The sequence below is a fragment of the Formica exsecta genome, unplaced genomic scaffold (genome assembly GCF_003651465.1).
Source record: "Formica exsecta isolate Colony F162 unplaced genomic scaffold, ASM365146v1 scaffold93, whole genome shotgun sequence".
Lineage (NCBI taxonomy): Eukaryota > Metazoa > Arthropoda > Insecta > Hymenoptera > Formicidae > Formica > Formica exsecta.
This window is the reverse complement of record NW_021853696.1, coordinates 694,225-712,237: the sequence shown is the minus strand read 5'-3', so window position 1 is coordinate 712,237 and position 18,013 is coordinate 694,225. Positions and strand designations below refer to the sequence as shown.

The following is an 18,013-nucleotide window of genomic DNA, read 5'->3' as shown; positions in this document are numbered from 1 at the left end:
TATATAAACAGGATTATATATACATATAAACTTATATATACATATATATTGAATATATATATATATATGTTGAAATTTTCTGCAACTGTTCCGAATTATTTCTATAGAGATTGCGCAAAATATGGGAGATTTTCGCACGCAGATGTTTCTAATCTGCTTCGGGAGCCGAAACGCTATAAACCGAGATTGACATCGAATAAAATTGGTGGGGTGTAATTCAGGAAGGATAGGGGAGGGAGGGAGGAGAAATGGGTCTTCGGGAAATAAGAAAAGTTTTGTTCTCGATCAGCCGTTACCCTTCGCGTTGCGATAAGAGATGAGAGAGAGAGAGAGAGAGAGGGAGAGAGAAATATATGATTGCCGTCTCTTTTCTCTTCCTTCATTCGCCCTTCACTCCACCTTCTTTTCCCTTCGCTTTTCCCAACGCGCTCTCTTGCCGGCTGCACGAAGTCGGCCGTTTCATTTTCTTAAGAGGGGGCCGAGAGATGCGTCGGGGGGCACGTTTCAAAGGCACCTGGTTTTCCTCGCTCGATAAATCGCACATTTCCCCCCGTCTCGCTGCCGCCATAGCCTCATTACTTTCGTCCTGCTACGTAGTCTCGTTCGTCGAATCTTGCAAGTACGTGAACTGCCAAACGATCGGTGAGGAGCACTTCTGATCGCATAAAAATGTTTACGTTCCATTAACGAGACGCCATTTAAATGTCTTTTCCTTTTGATGATGCACTTTTGTTGCTGAATCGAGACATAATTATTTATATATCTCATTATTTATTTTTTTATCTCTTTTACAATTTTAAAAGTACGGTATTTAGTGTGTTTTTCAATGCGCGTCGCGCGTTGTTATCTTCTTTATTATTACGCTTGATTCCTATCGTAGGCTGTTGGCAATAATTGTTCCGTTGCACTAATTGCACCTTTCCCTCTGATCGAAAGTAGATTACATCGCGTGCAAGAGGTGCTCTCACCTTGAGTCCGAGGAGATAATAGTTACACTTATGTATGGTGAATGCTGCATCATACATATATAATATATATAATATTTCTAAAATCAATTTGCGAAATTAAATATTAGCAAAAGTGAAAAAAAGCGAAACATGTCAAAATTATTTTCTCTCTTGTATGTCCCCAACTTATTAAATCTTATTATAATGGAGAAGAAAAAAACTTTGTTGCCATATAAAACCGGAATATTTTGTCTTTTTTAACTTTTTCTTTTCTATGTTTGTATTACATACAAGGTACTGATTTTCACTAGTGTTATAAATGAATATAATTTTTTAATTTAATAAAATTTAAAATTGCTTTTGTTATATTTCTTTGCTGAATTTTTCAAGTACACTTCGCCATATAATAATCACCGATTTGTATTGCTTTATTGCAGGCCTGGGCGAGGCTCAAGAAAGAGGCCGCCTCCGCCAGGATCGCCGGGCAGCGCGGAGGAGGAGGAAGAGGAGGAAGAAGAAGAAGACGCGACGGAGTCCATAGTGTGGAAGTAGAATAGATATGTTGTCAGTCTTCCCGGCAGCGACGACGGGGACGATGAGGGCGGTGCGGCCGGTGATATCGCGGTCGCGCCGACGAAGCTGTCGTCCGCCGCTGCCGCTGATCTTGATCCTAATCCTGACATTGTCGCTATCATCGCGATTGCCGACAGCGCGCTCGTTGCCGGCCGATATAGTGCAGAAGTTTCACGATTCGGAGGTAGAACGCATGAACCATCTGGTGGTGGACAAGAATACCGGCCGGGTGTATGTGGGCGCGGTTAATCGACTCTATCAGCTGTCGCCGGACCTAGTGCTGGTTGTTAAGGAGGTCACTGGACCGAAGGGCGATTCTACGGCGTGCTCGATGCTGGACTGTCCCCGCGAGGCGCAGAAACGACCGGTCGACAACGTGAACAAGGCCCTGGTGATCGATTACACTACCACGCGGCTCATCTCCTGCGGCAGCCTCTTCCAAGGCATGTGCACGGTGCGCAATTTGCACAACATATCGGATGTGGTGCAGGAGGTTAAGGAGGCGGTGGTAGCGAACAATGCCACCGCCTCGACGGTCGCGTTTATCGCACCCGGTCCTCCGAATCCACCGGTCTCTCAAGTCATGTACGTCGGCGTGACCTTTACCGGCAATTCGCCTTATCGTTCGGAAGTGCCAGCAGTGAGCTCGCGCTCCCTCGACAAGGACAAGATGCTGAACATTGCCGAAGCGGCGGTCACGACCGGCACGCGGATGTACGTCAATTCTTTGTCACGCGAACGTTATCCGATTAACTACATCTACGGCTTCAGCAGCGGCGGCTTCAGTTACTTCCTCACCACGCAGATGAAGAATACGGAGACGCCGATCTATCTGTCGAAGCTGGTGCGGGTGTGCCAAGACGATGAGCATTATTACTCGTACACGGAAATACCGATTAATTGCACCAGCGACGAGCGTATCTACAACCTGGTGCAAGCCGCCTACGTTGGCAAAGCCGGCTCGGTGCTGGCCGGTGATCTGGGCATCACCGCTCAGGACGACGTGCTATTCGCTGTGTTTGCCGAGAGCGACGGGCCCAACAGCGATGTGCCGCGTCCGCACTCGGCTTTATGTGTTTACTCCCTCAAAGCGATCCGCCGCAAGTTCATGAGCAACATACAGAAGTGCTTCAGCGGCGAGGGACAGCGGGGTCTGGAGTTCATCTCGCCGAGCCACAAATGCATATCAACGGTGAGTCATTTTCAACAGTTTCATTTAACCGTTGCCTTACTTTATATAAGAAGTACATTTTTGAATCAATATTTGCAATTGTTAACGAACTGGAAACTTCACGATAAGTTTTTCAAAAAAACTTTATCATGATTTTATATACATATCATGATTAGAAATACATATATATATATATATATATATTTATCGATAGCGAAGATTAATTATCTCATGAGTAAGGCATGATTTAAAAAAAAATAGTTATAAATATTTCTTTTAATTTATTAAGAGATAATATATGAAACATATATAAACTGCAGCTTTTATCGTGGAAAATCTTAGATATAATAAAACCAAGCGAATTGATTTATCTTATATCTAGAGAAGTTTACAGCCATAAATATCTACTTTATTCGCTACCTCGTTGAAATATCTTGTTATTTCGTTCGTTCCTTACGATGCACGCGGTGAATTCATAACTCGTTTAAATAAATTGATATCTCACAGTGAGTCTGTTGCCGGCCAACAATAGCTCGCGGAAATACCACGTACGGTACTACGGTACTTGATAGCTCAGCGTCACCAAGGGTATCAATGCCATCGCTAGCTAGAATTATAATCATATGGCGTGGCGTACGGTGGTACTTTCTGTTGTCGAGTGGCTGAATGGTCGTCAGGTGGGAAGACCACGTTGCAAGAAGGACGTGAATCGTCCTCCTTGATTATTACAATGCGAATCGATCGACCGCGTCTCTCGCGAAAAGGCTCGGGGGGTCCTCTTCCTCTCGCATTTACCGTAACAGGTGGCGTCGAAAAGCTTTAAAAGAAGGCAAGATGCAGGAGGACTGGTCTCTTATAAAACGCCATATGTTCCTTTCACGCGCGTTCGCATCATTCGTGCGTGCGAATGCCAGACTCGTGCACGAGAACAATCTTTCTCCGCCGCATCCGTCCGCGTAGATAGAATCGATTGAACCGAAAAATCAAAACAAAATACATATTATATTACGGGCAATAAAGTTTAGATATGAACAAATAAGTTTTCCAACTGATATTTATACCGTGATTTTAAAGACATATATTACTCGAGAACGAGAATTTTCTTACGTGTTTTATCTTAATATAACAAATGTAATTATTTATGTGCGAAAATGTTATTATGTTTACCCATCGTGTAATAATTTATTAAATTTTGCGAATAATATCGCATTTAAATCATTATTTGTATTATTTCGGAAACATATGTGTGCATCAGAATATTGCTTTGTTTACTTAATTGCGTAATTACCATCAAATTGCAATTAAAATATACGCACATTGTAATCCGCATAGCGGTTGCAAATGAAGTATATATATTTAACAGCAATTATATGGAGAAAATACGGAACTCTCACGGGTTAAGTATTCGTCAGGAATCCGTCGCGAGCTAACTCGGTTATCAATTTACAAAGTCATTATTATTTTCCGGGAAAGTGGCTCGAATTCTTATTCGCCTTTACGACTTTCCGCGATCCCGCCTAATGCAATTAAATTTTCTAATGAGAATGTGAAGTCAGGCGAAGTCTTTCTTCGGATTCGCATGCATGACTTGCGCGCGACGGATACCATAATTTATTAGCATAGCAAACCGGTCGTCTTATTGCGAAACGATTTTATTGCGGACGGTCAACGGCAATCACATTCCACGACTTTTTCCGCGCTTTACAGACAGAAACGCGATGAACATGCGGTCCTTTCGCGTTTACCACCGTCATCTCTGCCTGCAACCAACCGAGGCTATTTCCTCACGATCGATTACTGTCGATCGTTCGTCAGCGGTTAACCGAAACTTATAGAGAGCGCCGATGAGTCTTCGATTTCGCCGTTCGCTTTCCCTGACATACCGTATATATGCAGAAATGTTCTCGCGTAATATATACTATAATTTATACATTCTTTGAATTTGATGTTGAATCATTTTAATAAATATTTGATTAGGTAATGGTCCTGAAATGTGCATGCAACTTGTTCAAATCTTTAGTCTTCAAATTCTTCAAATTCGTCAAATTCTTTATAAAACAAAGATTGGTATCTCGGTTAATTTTTATTATCATTTTAAATTGGTCGAGCAACTCGTCAATATGAAGAGAAATCTGAGTTGTGCTTTGTGTGTTCTTCTATTGCGAAAATTCTAGCGAATTGATTTTGCACGGATACATGCAACTTCGAGTGAATTTCACGATTCATGCTTGTCTCAATAAACGATCAGAAGGGACGTTTATTTCTATATAGCCGTATTGCGAAGTCATCGCTCGAAAAAGAGCGAATCGGAGCGAAGGAGGATTCGATATTAAATTAGATGGACACACTTACTATTCAACTGTATTGAGTTGATTTCATTGTGCTGACAGAAATATAAATATTAAAATAAATGATGTATTTGATACGTTTGCATTCTAAATATATGTTAGATATTAATGAGTATATAAATAAAATTAATCAGACATACCCGACACACAGTAAATTTTTTCGTACAATATGTTTGATTATTTATCACGTTTTTTTCATTCGTACTAGTATTAGACGTGCAATTTTAGGTATATCAAATATAGCGAGTTAAATTCTGACTTTTGTGATTTATTCAAGTTCTCGGTGTAATATTTATGCCAAATGATAATGAGATAACAAGATTTCTGTATATTTAGCAATAAATGTGTGGTAAAATAGAATTTTCTTTTCAAAATTATATAAAATTATTGAAGTAGATTAAGATTTAATATCAAAGCGTCTTTATTTTACTTTTTATTTTAAAAAGTATTTATTATGTAATATATTTATCTAGAAAATGTCACGTTCTCTCTTTCTCTTTGTTTGGTATATAATTCATGAATTATAAATGTGTTTTGTTAATTTTATTTATCTTATCAGCGACTCAAAAGTTTCTGATGAGCAGAGAGAATTTCGAGATCATATATCGCATTTTTCCGCATTTGAATCCTTTAGAGTTTTCCCAAATTAACTTTGCCCGTCTCGTAAGGAAAGAGTATTAGTGAATTGAACAATTTATCGTCGTTTGTATGTCGCGAACGCTCGATCTCTGTTTACTAGGAAGGCTCACGACTATTTCACGACTCATGTCGATTTATATAAATTTTGCATTCGCACATAAACATGGTATTCAGATTGATTGCAGGAAACGCAAAACATTTTTAAATCAAACAATAGATAAATCTCCGACATATGTAAACAAAGCAAGATCAATAAGAATCTTAAAAGAGATTGATTGGAATTGTGCAATATTATATTGAGAAAAGAGGGAGGGGGGGGATAAGAAAATATTGTGAAAAATTCGCACAATTTTCGATTTAATCCTCTGTTAGTCGCAATATCCAAAAGATACAAACTGATGTGCAAACATTAAAAAACTGATGTATGAACATGTGAAGACAGATTGAAATAAAAATTGTTTAAAAATAAAAATAATTTTTGACACTCCATTTATTTTAAGCCATATTACTAATACTTTTTTATCCATCTTAATACTTCGGGTGAAAAATATTGCGACTAACGGAGAGTTAACACACATTAATCTCAATTCTTTTTTCCGATTTATTTTAACAAATTCAGGACAATTATTTACAGAAACAATTCATCTTCCATATCGGCGCGATCTCATTTATCTTCGATATCGGTTAAACGATATAAGACTTTTCTCTCTCTTTTCCGTGAAAAAAAAAGTCAAAGGTTTTTAAACGAAGCGGTTATAACGAAGCTTGCCCTGGTTATCATCACCTGAGATGCACCGGCACGGCTTTCTTGAAACTTTATCGGAACGGTACTTAGGGAACTGTTTTCAGTTCCTCCCTTTTCGCTTAAAGATGCGAAACGCTCCACGAAGTCTAGCGAAATGATATTCACGACGTGGCGCGAAATTTATTCAAATTTTCTATGTTTTATTTTGTTCTCTCTCTCTTTCTCTTTTTCTCTCTTTCTCCTTCGTCTCTCAACTTTTCCTCCGTCGTGAGAACGTATGCCGGAACACAAAGGATTTTCTTTACATAGGAAGGCGAGAAAAAGTTGCGCGACCTGTCGGCTGGGAGTCAGTCGCTGGACAGAGATAAGCGGGCGACCATAAAGGAGATAAAGATTGTTTGTTTGGTCTAGCTAGAGACGACGAGCTGTCGTGGGACAACGCGTTCGTTTTTTGTTCTTATGTTTCTTTCTTTTCTTCTGTCCTGGTCGGGGCTTCCCGAGCCTCCTCCTCTTCCTGTTCCTCTTCTTTTATCTCTCATTCGGACGAACAACCACAAGATTCCGGTGAAACGAAAACCACGAATTCACCGGATGCGTGTATCTTCATCTGGTTAATTGAAGAGATCGTGTTTAGTCTTCGTGAATTTTATAGTAAGAGACTACTACAAGCCGAAAAAAGTATAAGTCATAATAATGAAAAAGAGGGAGAAACATTGATTCTAAGCCTTGCAAGCTATGTTCTCTCAAGATATATTTATGTAATAATATAAACAGTATATCCGTATTATTTTTTTTTGTTCATATTTATATCCATATAGATTATTATAAAATTATTTTTAATTTTATAAAGAAGGGGCATTTAAAATAAAAGAAATGGTTAAATAGAGAAATGGATTTTGAATAATATTGCATATTTGAAAATGCCATTATATTCATTTTATATCTAAAGATTAATTGTAATTTCTGTATTTAAACTTGCAAAAATTATCAATTGCAACTAATTTATAAAAGAGTAAAAACACACTAAAACGCGTAAGAGAGAAAAGAAAGAATAGCTGAAGAAAGAAAGAAACACGACAGGGCGTTGATTTTTCCTCCAAATTCTGTCGCGTGTGTACGACATGTACGAGCATGACATGTTCACGTTTGTGAATGTACCGTAGCTATGTGGATTCAATTTTTACGTCACAAAAGAATCGCGGCAAAGGGATCGACACAAGGACAGGGCGAGGAAGGAAAAGCGTTCGAGAGAAACCCATTTGCACAAATTGGATGGCCTCCTCTCGCTTCGGCCATCGGAATGAGCCTCGCAATTAAAAAGTTTTGTACGGCACATATAGATTATTATAAAATTATTTTTAATTTTATAAAGAAGGGGCATTTAAAATAAAAGAAATGGTTAAATAGAGAAATGGATTTTGAATAATATTGCATATTTGAAAATGCCATTATATTCATTTTATATCTAAAGATTAATTGTAATTTCTGTATTTAAACTTGCAAAAATTATCAATTGCAACTAATTTATAAAAGAGTAAAAACACACTAAAACGCGTAAGAGAGAAAAGAAAGAATAGCTGAAGAAAGAAAGAAACACGACAGGGCGTTGATTTTTCCTCCAAATTCTGTCGCGTGTGTACGACATGTACGAGCATGACATGTTCACGTTTGTGAATGTACCGTAGCTATGTGGATTCAATTTTTACGTCACAAAAGAATCGCGGCAAAGGGATCGACACAAGGACAGGGCGAGGAAGGAAAAGCGTTCGAGAGAAACCCATTTGCACAAATTGGATGGCCTCCTCTCGCTTCGGCCATCGGAATGAGCCTCGCAATTAAAAAGTTTTGTACGGCAAAAAAAAAAGAAACAAAAAGACAAAAAAAATTCGCGACTCGTAGGTGGTGTAAATGTGCTGCAGTTTTGTGCGATTTTTTTCCTCTCTGTCCGGAAAACGAAACGGCTATGTGTGAAAAAAATTGCACGCGCTCTCTCGATTGTCGTGGAAGATAGAAAGATAGAAGTTCAATTCATTCGCATCGAGAATGGAAGATGTATGAATAGACCGAAAAAAGAGGAAAACAGATAAATGAAAATAACTGAAAACATATAAACTTCTATTTTTATTTGTACGTGAGCTCTGCATTTTGAAAATACGAGTAGCATAAAATTTTTTAGAAGTCAAATTCTTTAATTTATTTTATTTTTTTAACAAAAAATAAAATATTGTAAAGTATTGTGGAAAAAATATGTAATATCGTAAATTCTTCTTTAATAATTATTATATTTTAACGGTCATTATATATTTATTTTATTCTAATAATTTACATAGATAACTTTATAATTTATGCTAAATATTTTTTGTTATACGGGATTATAGAAATAACTGTTTTTGCAGAAAGTTTATAACTACTATTCACTAAAGGGAATATATCTAGAGCGACAGACGTCAGATTGTTTCGCAGCAATGAAAATAAAATTCCCTTGGGATGAATTTTCAGCGGGGATTGAAACCGGTAAAATTTCAGCGAGTTTAGATTTTCGTGCAGTAGACACTCGAGAATGATTTCTATATTTATGCGCTACAATGGAAACGGCGCAAATGACATAAAATATATTTTGCATAAATGTCGAAAATTTTACTCACTGACATTATAATGCTTACTTACATTGTATCATTTTTTTTGCTTTTTAGCCTTTTTTTATTCATGGTAATTTTTATGAATCAAATGAAATACAGGACAGATCTTGTATGTTTCTGATTTGTTTAGTTTCTTGTTCGCGCAGTTGTATGTATGTGTGTGCTTACAGTTAGTGTGTTTTTTTTAAAACTGACTTCTAAATCTACAATATGCAATAGTATCCTTTTTTTGCTTTATTAAATGTTTTGAAATATGATATATATATGTATGCGTGTCACTTCAAAGGAAATAGTGCACAATTTAGTACATCAAACTATTGTACTTTTGATTGTTCGAATTTTTATAGTAGCTTTTTTAGCTAACAGTAAATGTGTCAATTGATCGACCAGGCATAACAATTGCAAATGCTCCTGAAACCAGCTTCCAATATATATATATATTATATATAAATAGCACATTTGTTTAGTTTCTTGTTCGCGCAGTTGTATGTATGTGTGTGCTTACAGTTAGTGTGTTTTTTTTAAAACTGACTTCTAAATCTACAATATGCAATAGTATCCTTTTTTTGCTTTATTAAATGTTTTGAAATATGATATATATATGTATGCGTGTCACTTCAAAGGAAATAGTGCACAATTTAGTACATCAAACTATTGTATTTTTGATTGTTCGAATTTTTATAGTAGCTTTTTTAGCTAACAGTAAATGTGTCAATTGATCGACCAGGCATAACAATTGCAAATGCTCCTGAAACCAGCTTCCAATATATATATATATATTATATATAAATAGCACAGAATACGATTGCATAGACTTCTATTTTATTGATTCATCTCGGGATAGATCTACAATAAAGAATTATAATATTTTTAGTTTATTCAAAATAAATACATAAAGAACTTATATAATGATAGTAAGAAAAGAGAAGAGAGAGAGAGAGGGCAGTTGTTTTTTTCATCAAATTTGAGGATGTTTTAGGGAGATTTGGATGTATATGAAATATTTTTCCTAGATGCGTCATTTTTCTTGTTTTTTTTTTAATTTTTAAAATGAGACTTCATAATAAATTAAAAAATTTTCTTTCTGTTGATTTCTAATTCGCTCTCTATTAAATAAGGAACAGTTCTATTATGCAGATAACTTTCGGAATCTTGCATTACACGAAATCATTTTTAATTAAATAATATTTAGATCTCAATTTCAATCTTGACAAAAAACAAATTGCTTGAGGATTTACTCGAGAATATCGCTTCACTATCATTATATAGAGGGGCTTCTTGAGACAACTTGTATACACTTAGAGAAGCCACTGGCGTCGAAATGGATCGATCGAATCTAATCGTCGCGATTGAAGCCTCTATTGAAAGCCCCATTGAAATCCGATATTTCTGTTTTTTCGTTTATAATTTATGAGAGATGAAATTGTTGATCGCGCTTCTTGACAAGTGATGACAACAAAATCGATTCAGATGTGATGAAACGCAGGGCACGGTTTTTTCCGGTTAGCTGAAGAATTCGATAATATTTTTATCGTTTTTTTTAGACGATCTTTCCTTTCTTTCCTTTGTGCTTCTTTCTCTCTTTCTTTTCCGTTCGGGTGTAACCTCACTTTCGCATCTAGAAACAGTTAGAAATAACACATTGCGGAATACCGTATAAACTGAATTCACTAGGGCGTAGAATAGTAATTGCCGGATGAGACGATGCCGCGTGTACTTGTGCCGACATACAAACCGTTGTGATAACAACTTGTCCCGAGTATAAGAGATTTAGAAAATGGATCGGAAAAAATAATAGAAACTGGAAAAGCGTGGGAATCTAAAATCCTTACTTCTATACAAAAGATTTTCTTATTAATTTTTTTATGGAAGAAGGATATAGAAAAAGTTTTTTTGATTTATTAAAACTATATATATAATTTTCTGTTATAATGAATGTATTTTATTGATTTTCTAAATCTAAAGATCTAAATATACTCAATCTCCGCTTATACAATTAGTAACGTTCGAGAAATAATTTAATTACGTAATAAATATTCGATATTCAGATCGTAAGACTTGTCAATCGGTTGAAATATGGATTGTAATATAAATTATGAGAGAGGACGTTGACCTTTCGTGATTGAATTTATAAACCGATGTGACCTGTAAAAGTTACTTCTAATTCAGGTGGCGGCGAGCGCATGTGGCGCATTTAATTTTACAATAACGTCTGACTTCGAAAGATCGAGTCGGTTTCTGTGCACTATGCATAGTCATGGGAAATTGGCGTTTCTCTTTCGTATATATACTCGTGCATTTTGTCTGTGTACGAATAGACTGAATTTTAAAAATGTAAGCGCCGAGTAAGTCGAAAGCAAAAGCAAAAGGGATATCTGAAAATGTGGCGGAAAAGAGTAATGGATATCTGATATTATTAATAGAAATAACAAAGATTTTTTGTTTTTTTATTGAAAACTTGAACGTTTTATTAATGTTTTTAGATATATTATTACAGTTTAATATATTCGTTTTATAATATATGTTTTATTATGTGCAGTAAGTTTTCTTCGTATCATCTATTAAGCCAAACACACACACATACACGCAGATTTATTGTAATACTTAATCTCTTAAGATTTTTTACTAAAAGTGTGATATGTTAAATGTGTGATATATACACGATAATGGAAGAAAACAGTTAATGATAAGTCGAGGGAACATAACCGATCACTGTTTTATTGATTTCATTATAGTTACGGATGAATAAACTTCTTTCTCCATTAAAAATTCCGGCGAACCGGGACAATCTTCCGGAAACACCTGGCGGAAGCTTTTTGCAGACTCACGAATTTGCGCGAGCATATATTGAGTCGACGCGTCATATCCGGCTCGTATTAGACTTGCACGGCAATAAGAAATATTTTCTCTTTGAGCGGTTTCTACTCAAGCAGCCGTAGAACGGGTCGGAGCACGGAAAGCACGTCGCGCTTCGATAGAGTGCACATTATGCAAGTGCATCGCCGCGCATTTGCGTCGTGCTCTTAAAACGAGTACTCGCCTTTGCGGGTGGCTCGTTATTTTACGGTCATTGCATTCCGTTCGCCTTTGCTCGCGTTAGCTTATGGTTTCGGTGAGGAGAAAAAAGTCAGAGAATTCTCTATTATGGTTTTTATACCATACTCTTAGGAAGCACATACTAATGCGTGCGTTTATTAACAAATAAAATTCTAAGCACGCTATAAATTTCAGCCACCAAGTTTGTGAAAGAAGTGAAAAAAACCTCTGTAGAGTTTTAAAAAATAATTTATGTTAATTTGCCAATTATAATGGTATATATTAAATAATTAACGTATTGGATATTTGTTGTAGAAGCAGTTAGAAAATATATTTTCTGATAGAAAACGTTTTTAGCACAAGTTACATATTAATTGAGTATTGTTTTAAGTCTGATTTCAGATATATTTATCATTTTCGGTTCGTTTCACGTTTATACGACAACATGAAATTTACATAAATAAGCGCAAATGTGGGAATCTTAACAATCTATTGCACACCTCTATATATCTAAATTTAGATTACGGATAATTTATGAGGAAAGAGAAGAGATAGAATATAAAAATATTATAATAAGACTAGATAGAGAAGAATATAAGATTATATATAGAAGAGAAAGGAAAAGAGAGGAATAAAGAGAAGGAGAGTGGAAGAAGCAGTAGAACATCCGCGATTCGCAGGAATTTTTTATTCGTTTGAATGAAAGAGAACTCTCTGCCATGCGCGAAGTTCTTGATGCGTTTTTAATGCGTTTTAAGTATATGTTGAGTAAGTCAATGATTAGCCTTACAGTTTTTATTTTTTTTTTTTTTGCGGATGATGTGTGCTAATCGAGGTGCTAACGATGTCATGACATATAATATCAAGATACCGATAATACTTCTACTTAAATATTATAATATTCATGCTTTTCGCTCTATATTTATATGATTTAAATTATTTTAGTACACAATTGTGTAGAATTGATAATCTGTTATTTGTTAAAGACCGATATTGGTCATTAATAGCGCTTATGAAAAACAATAATCAATTCAAACCGTTTAAAAAATTTTTTTGTACGTTTTGTGTTAATCGCTTCCTATTGTTTGAAAGTCTTAAAAATGTTTATTATAAAGAGAAAATCCATGGGAATTTACTGACCGCTTTATTGGCTATCATAATTCGTGTTATCACGTTACATTATTATGGCACACTGTGATTCAGACATCTACTCCGCGAGTATCCGGTTACAATTCCGTGCTTAGTTGCGTTACTTGCGAGATCCTCATCGTCAAGGTACGTCTTTGTGCGCCAGCATAATTGACGAAGCCGCGGATAAAGAGAATACGCGTTATACGACGGACGGCGGAAAGAATGAAATTGTTACGGCAAGGTTCGCAAAAGACAGGAAAACGCGAAACGATAATGACGAATGCATAACGACGCCACAGCACGTACAAAGAATAGCTCCGCGTAAAGGAGAGAGAAGCTAGAGCGAGAAAAATATGTATAGAGAGACAGATAGAGAGAGATTGAAAAAAGAAGCGAAAGAGTTGAGCGCGAGCCAAAGGCCGTTTTATGTAGCTTGTGTGCCATGTCAAGTTAAAGAAAGAAAGAGAAAAAGTAATCAATGTAGAAACATGTGTTCGGGAGAGAAGACGCGAGGGAGGAGAGCAAAGGTGAAATCTGGAATCTCAAAAGTTTCGCGCCATCTGACCCGTGTAGCAAGAGTTCTGAAAAGTAACGCGTTTCTTTTCTTTCCTTTTTTTTTTTTTTTTTGGTCAAGAAAGAAGGTTAATGAGACACGTTTTCCACGAGATCGTGGGGGAGCGAAATATTTTTGCAAAGTATGAGAAAGGAGTACAGCACTCTTCTGTCAAAGAAGTCTATTACGCTTCATCGTCTCATTAATCTTCTGACCTTTTTTGGCTTAGCTTTATGACTCGACAGATCGATCTGGAAACTGACAAAGTCAAATGAGATTTAAATGTTAATTTAGTACATTATTAATTAATTTAGTACCTTATTTTTGATCTTTAATTGCAATTTTCTGTTAGGTAGAGAATCGCAATTGAAGATAAAACAATATTAGTTTTCATAATACGAATCAAAATTTCTTTGTGTGATTTATATTTTCAAATGATTCTATTATAAATTTGCATAATAGCATATGAATTTAACCGTGATTAAAAGTGCTTCGTAAAAAGACGCGTGATAGACACGTTTTGATATTTTGCTCTTGGAAACGGGATTCGCGCTCTATATTCAATAAAATCGAAGCAAGCAACAGTGCCGATGAACCGATGCGAAATATCGCCGTACCTTTTTTATCTGGTTTTTAACGGGGAACTTAATAACAGATGTATACGTGAGATATTGAACGTTAACGGTAAACTGTAATCTGTCTTTATAAAACATGAGGATTTACTGATCATGCTCCATCTAAATCACCAGAACAATAATTTTATAGCAAAAGTACCATAATATGCTTATAATTTTTTTTTTACATTGCTCATTACTCGCTCATTAAATAAAATTATTTTTTTTATATTTATGTAAGCTGGAAAAGTTATTTATGTAAGATGTAAAATGATAGAGAGAGAAAAACTTAATGATGTTTATACATTTTACAAGGAAAAAGTACATACTAATTTTTATATCTTATATAAAATATAAAATCTCTTAACATTGATCCTGATCGAAATTTTTTATAGTTTGTAATGAAGCAATTAATGTGCGGCCTTGAAGCATTTATGACACGGCCAAATGAGGATTGTCTCATCGAGGTAACAAAATCATCTCAATGTCAGATTAATTTAGTTTCATATAGGATGATTATAGTTTCATATAGGATGATTATAGTTCCATTTGCCATTTGTGTGATTGCCATTACTCTTATCGTAAAATTTTCTTTCTTCTAAACAGTTTTTATTACATTGTTTTCGCAAAAGACGGAATGAAAAACTTTGTTCCAGTTTCTCTTTCAATTCCTGCAGCTGCAACGAAAGAATCAATCGAGTATTTACGTCATCAGTTAAGCGTTAAGTCGTTCGCAGCAGCCGGATTGTTGGGAGACTTACTATTTGAAGAATCGAGAACCTTAGCTATCTATAAATTGCACCCGAATAAATTGCTTCGAAATGACGATATATAATACAATCTGCGAACAAGAAGATTACTAAATCGTATTTCCGTGAGATGCAATTTTTACTAAAATTTCTAGCCCATGGGAAAAAAAAATTAACCAATGAACATTAATCTTCATACACTTAGCTGAAAGAAACGAATGATATTTACGTAAATTTTTAGTAACGTTTAAATAAATAAAAATATCATGCAAAAAGTATAGTTTAATTTATTTAAATTTATATTAAAAACAAGAATATATAAAAATTATGCTTTAAAATTATTTTATTGATAAAATGAGATTTTATATAATAATGACAATGGAAAAGATCTCCGAGAAAATTTGAATTAGACATAAAATAATGTACTTTGCGTTTTAGTGCATTTTCATTTTTCTGGGTCATCACAGGTATCGATATGCTTTTGCATTCAACCAATATATTTTATCTGTGACATGAATCTTTAAGTTCGGTGATATTATTCTTTCCTTTTTTTTATTACACTATTTTTTTTAAATATCTTAGTTTTATGTTGTCGAAAGAAAATATGCCTCGCATATTAAGCCTCGGGACAAACAATTGTTACAAAGATCGTTTCGCGTCAATCGAATTTTTTCTCCTGCTATCGATCGAAACGTGACTCGTTTATCTCTCCTTTTATCTGGCATCGATCCTGTCGCCTCGAAACGCCCACGATTTCGAGGTCACTTTCGAACTTTCGAATCATTTTCCGTTGTTTCTCTCTATCCCCGGCAGCTATTTTTATTTCTATCATATTAATCAATTTCTATTATTGACTTAGAGAGAAGCTTTTTGAAAATCTTTATGCATTATTATCTTTACCATACATCAACTACCAGCTTGCGCTTTATCTATATATTTAAAAATTCTTTATATATTTTTACAATAATTAAGTTTAGCTTATATTTATTAATTTTCTCGCAGTCATTTATTATTGAATTCTTTCTTTAATTTTCGAAAAAGCTTACAAAAATTTTACAACAATAAATATATTCTGTCCTGTTTCCCGTTTTTCTCTCTCTTTTCAGCGCATTAGGCTGCTTGAAATAATAATCGACCGTCTCTTCCTTCCGTTCGTCGCCATCGCGTCGAATAATCCGACGTGCCGGTGAAATTCACGCTCCGATCCCCGCGAATCCCGTCCCGGCGTCCAGTTTTTCGTCCGACCGACGCTTCGACGGGCGCGGCTCAAACAAATGCAAATCCGTTAAGCTCGGGACTAAGCTCGGGGCTTTTATCGAAAAAAAGCTGTGCCCTCGAAATCGGCGGCCCTTCGCGACGCGACGGTGGACCGCAAGCTCGGTGCCATCGAGGAGAAGCAACGTTTTTAATCCCTGCGAACTCGTTCCAGAGCCCCCTGCAAGCTTTTCTGTTCTAAACGACCACGTAAATGCGCGGGCGAGACGCTTTGCAAACGCGAAAAAAATGTGCTGGTATGAGATGTGTCTTGTTAATATATTTCGTGTTTACGAAAAAGAAACTTAAAAAATTTGACAAGTGTCGATCGTAACTTTGTGTAGTTACATCTATATAAAAATGATATATGTCATATATGACTGTATATATGTATAATACAATGATACGCTTGTTTTCTTTTTTTTTAATATCGGTATTTTTATAATTTTTATAAGAAAAATATTGCAAAAATATTCTGCATTGAGATCACTATTAATATTTCCAGCAATAATGTATTTTAATTAGTTTGTTTCATTATTGTATATATTTTTATATTATTCAGATAAATTTTTTTTTTCAGAAAAAACGTATTAGCTTTGCTTAATTCAATTACTTTATATATTGATAACTTAAAATAGAAAAATAGAGCAATAGAATGTTTTAGAGAGAGTGATAAAATTAAGACAATGAAGAAACGAACAAAAGAAATCGATATATAATACAAATGTTTATACTAAATTAGATTGCTAACATGTCACCATTGGAATAGCACGGCTTGCGTCCGATAGAGTTTCCGGTATGAGAGAAAATGGCCGCCGCCGCCACAATTTTCTTATTATGAACTTCATGTGACGCATATACTAATCCTCTATTATTTTTCAAATCAACTAGTATATGTTGCTAATTAATTTTTTTTATCAGAAACTTTCTGAATAATATTATCTATACAAAAACTGCATTTAACTATTTTGACTAGTTTTTGACTAGTTGACCGACATACACCGACGCTGTAAATAAGACTCACACAAATGACACGCTTCACATACACAGGATCGCCGCCATTTTCTCTCATACATATCGGAAACCTCATGCGACGCAAGTCCGAATCCTCAATTATCAATCTAGTTTAGTATAGATATCTATGATACATAATAAATATAATTTTGCTCTTTTTAGTTTCTTTTTAGTTTCATATGAAAATAGAAATATCGGGAATCCGATAAATAAGAATTAAGCGTTTATCTATAGGTTTTATTCGGAAACTGTAAAAAATTGTTTCTATCTATTTCAAATAATTTGGGCATTTCGAATGGTTTTGGCATTTGTTTAATCATCAAATAAATAAAATATAGAAATAAATCATCATTTGCCAATAGACATAACTCGGTATTACGTCTTCGACATCAAGTACTGTTAAGTTATTCGTCGGAAAAAAATTCAGAAAATGTCACGACATTTAGCTCTCTCGATATAAGTAACATTCCTTTGAAATACCGATCTATTGCCTGACATGACGAAGGCCGCGGTGATCTCGCAGCCTACAATTTTGTAAAGTGCGAAACATAGAGAGGCGAGAGTCATCTGATTTGCATACGGTCTTGCGTGCAAGGAAGG

The 18,013-nt window shown here is 35.3% G+C and overlaps 1 protein-coding gene across 6 annotated transcripts in view; it reads left to right on the top strand.

Annotated features, from left to right (window-relative positions):
• LOC115245215 (plexin-A4) overlaps window positions 1-18,013 on the top strand; it is a 299,315-nt gene that overhangs the window by 92,644 nt on the left and 188,658 nt on the right. For all 6 annotated transcript variants that reach the window (XM_029823422.1, XM_029823420.1, XM_029823421.1 and 3 more), the window contains one exon: window positions 1,385-2,712. In XM_029823422.1, the coding sequence (XP_029679282.1) occupies window positions 1,507-2,712 (1,206 nt within the window). In that variant the 5' untranslated portion in view covers window positions 1,385-1,506. The remainder of the gene's footprint in view (window positions 1-1,384; window positions 2,713-18,013) is intronic.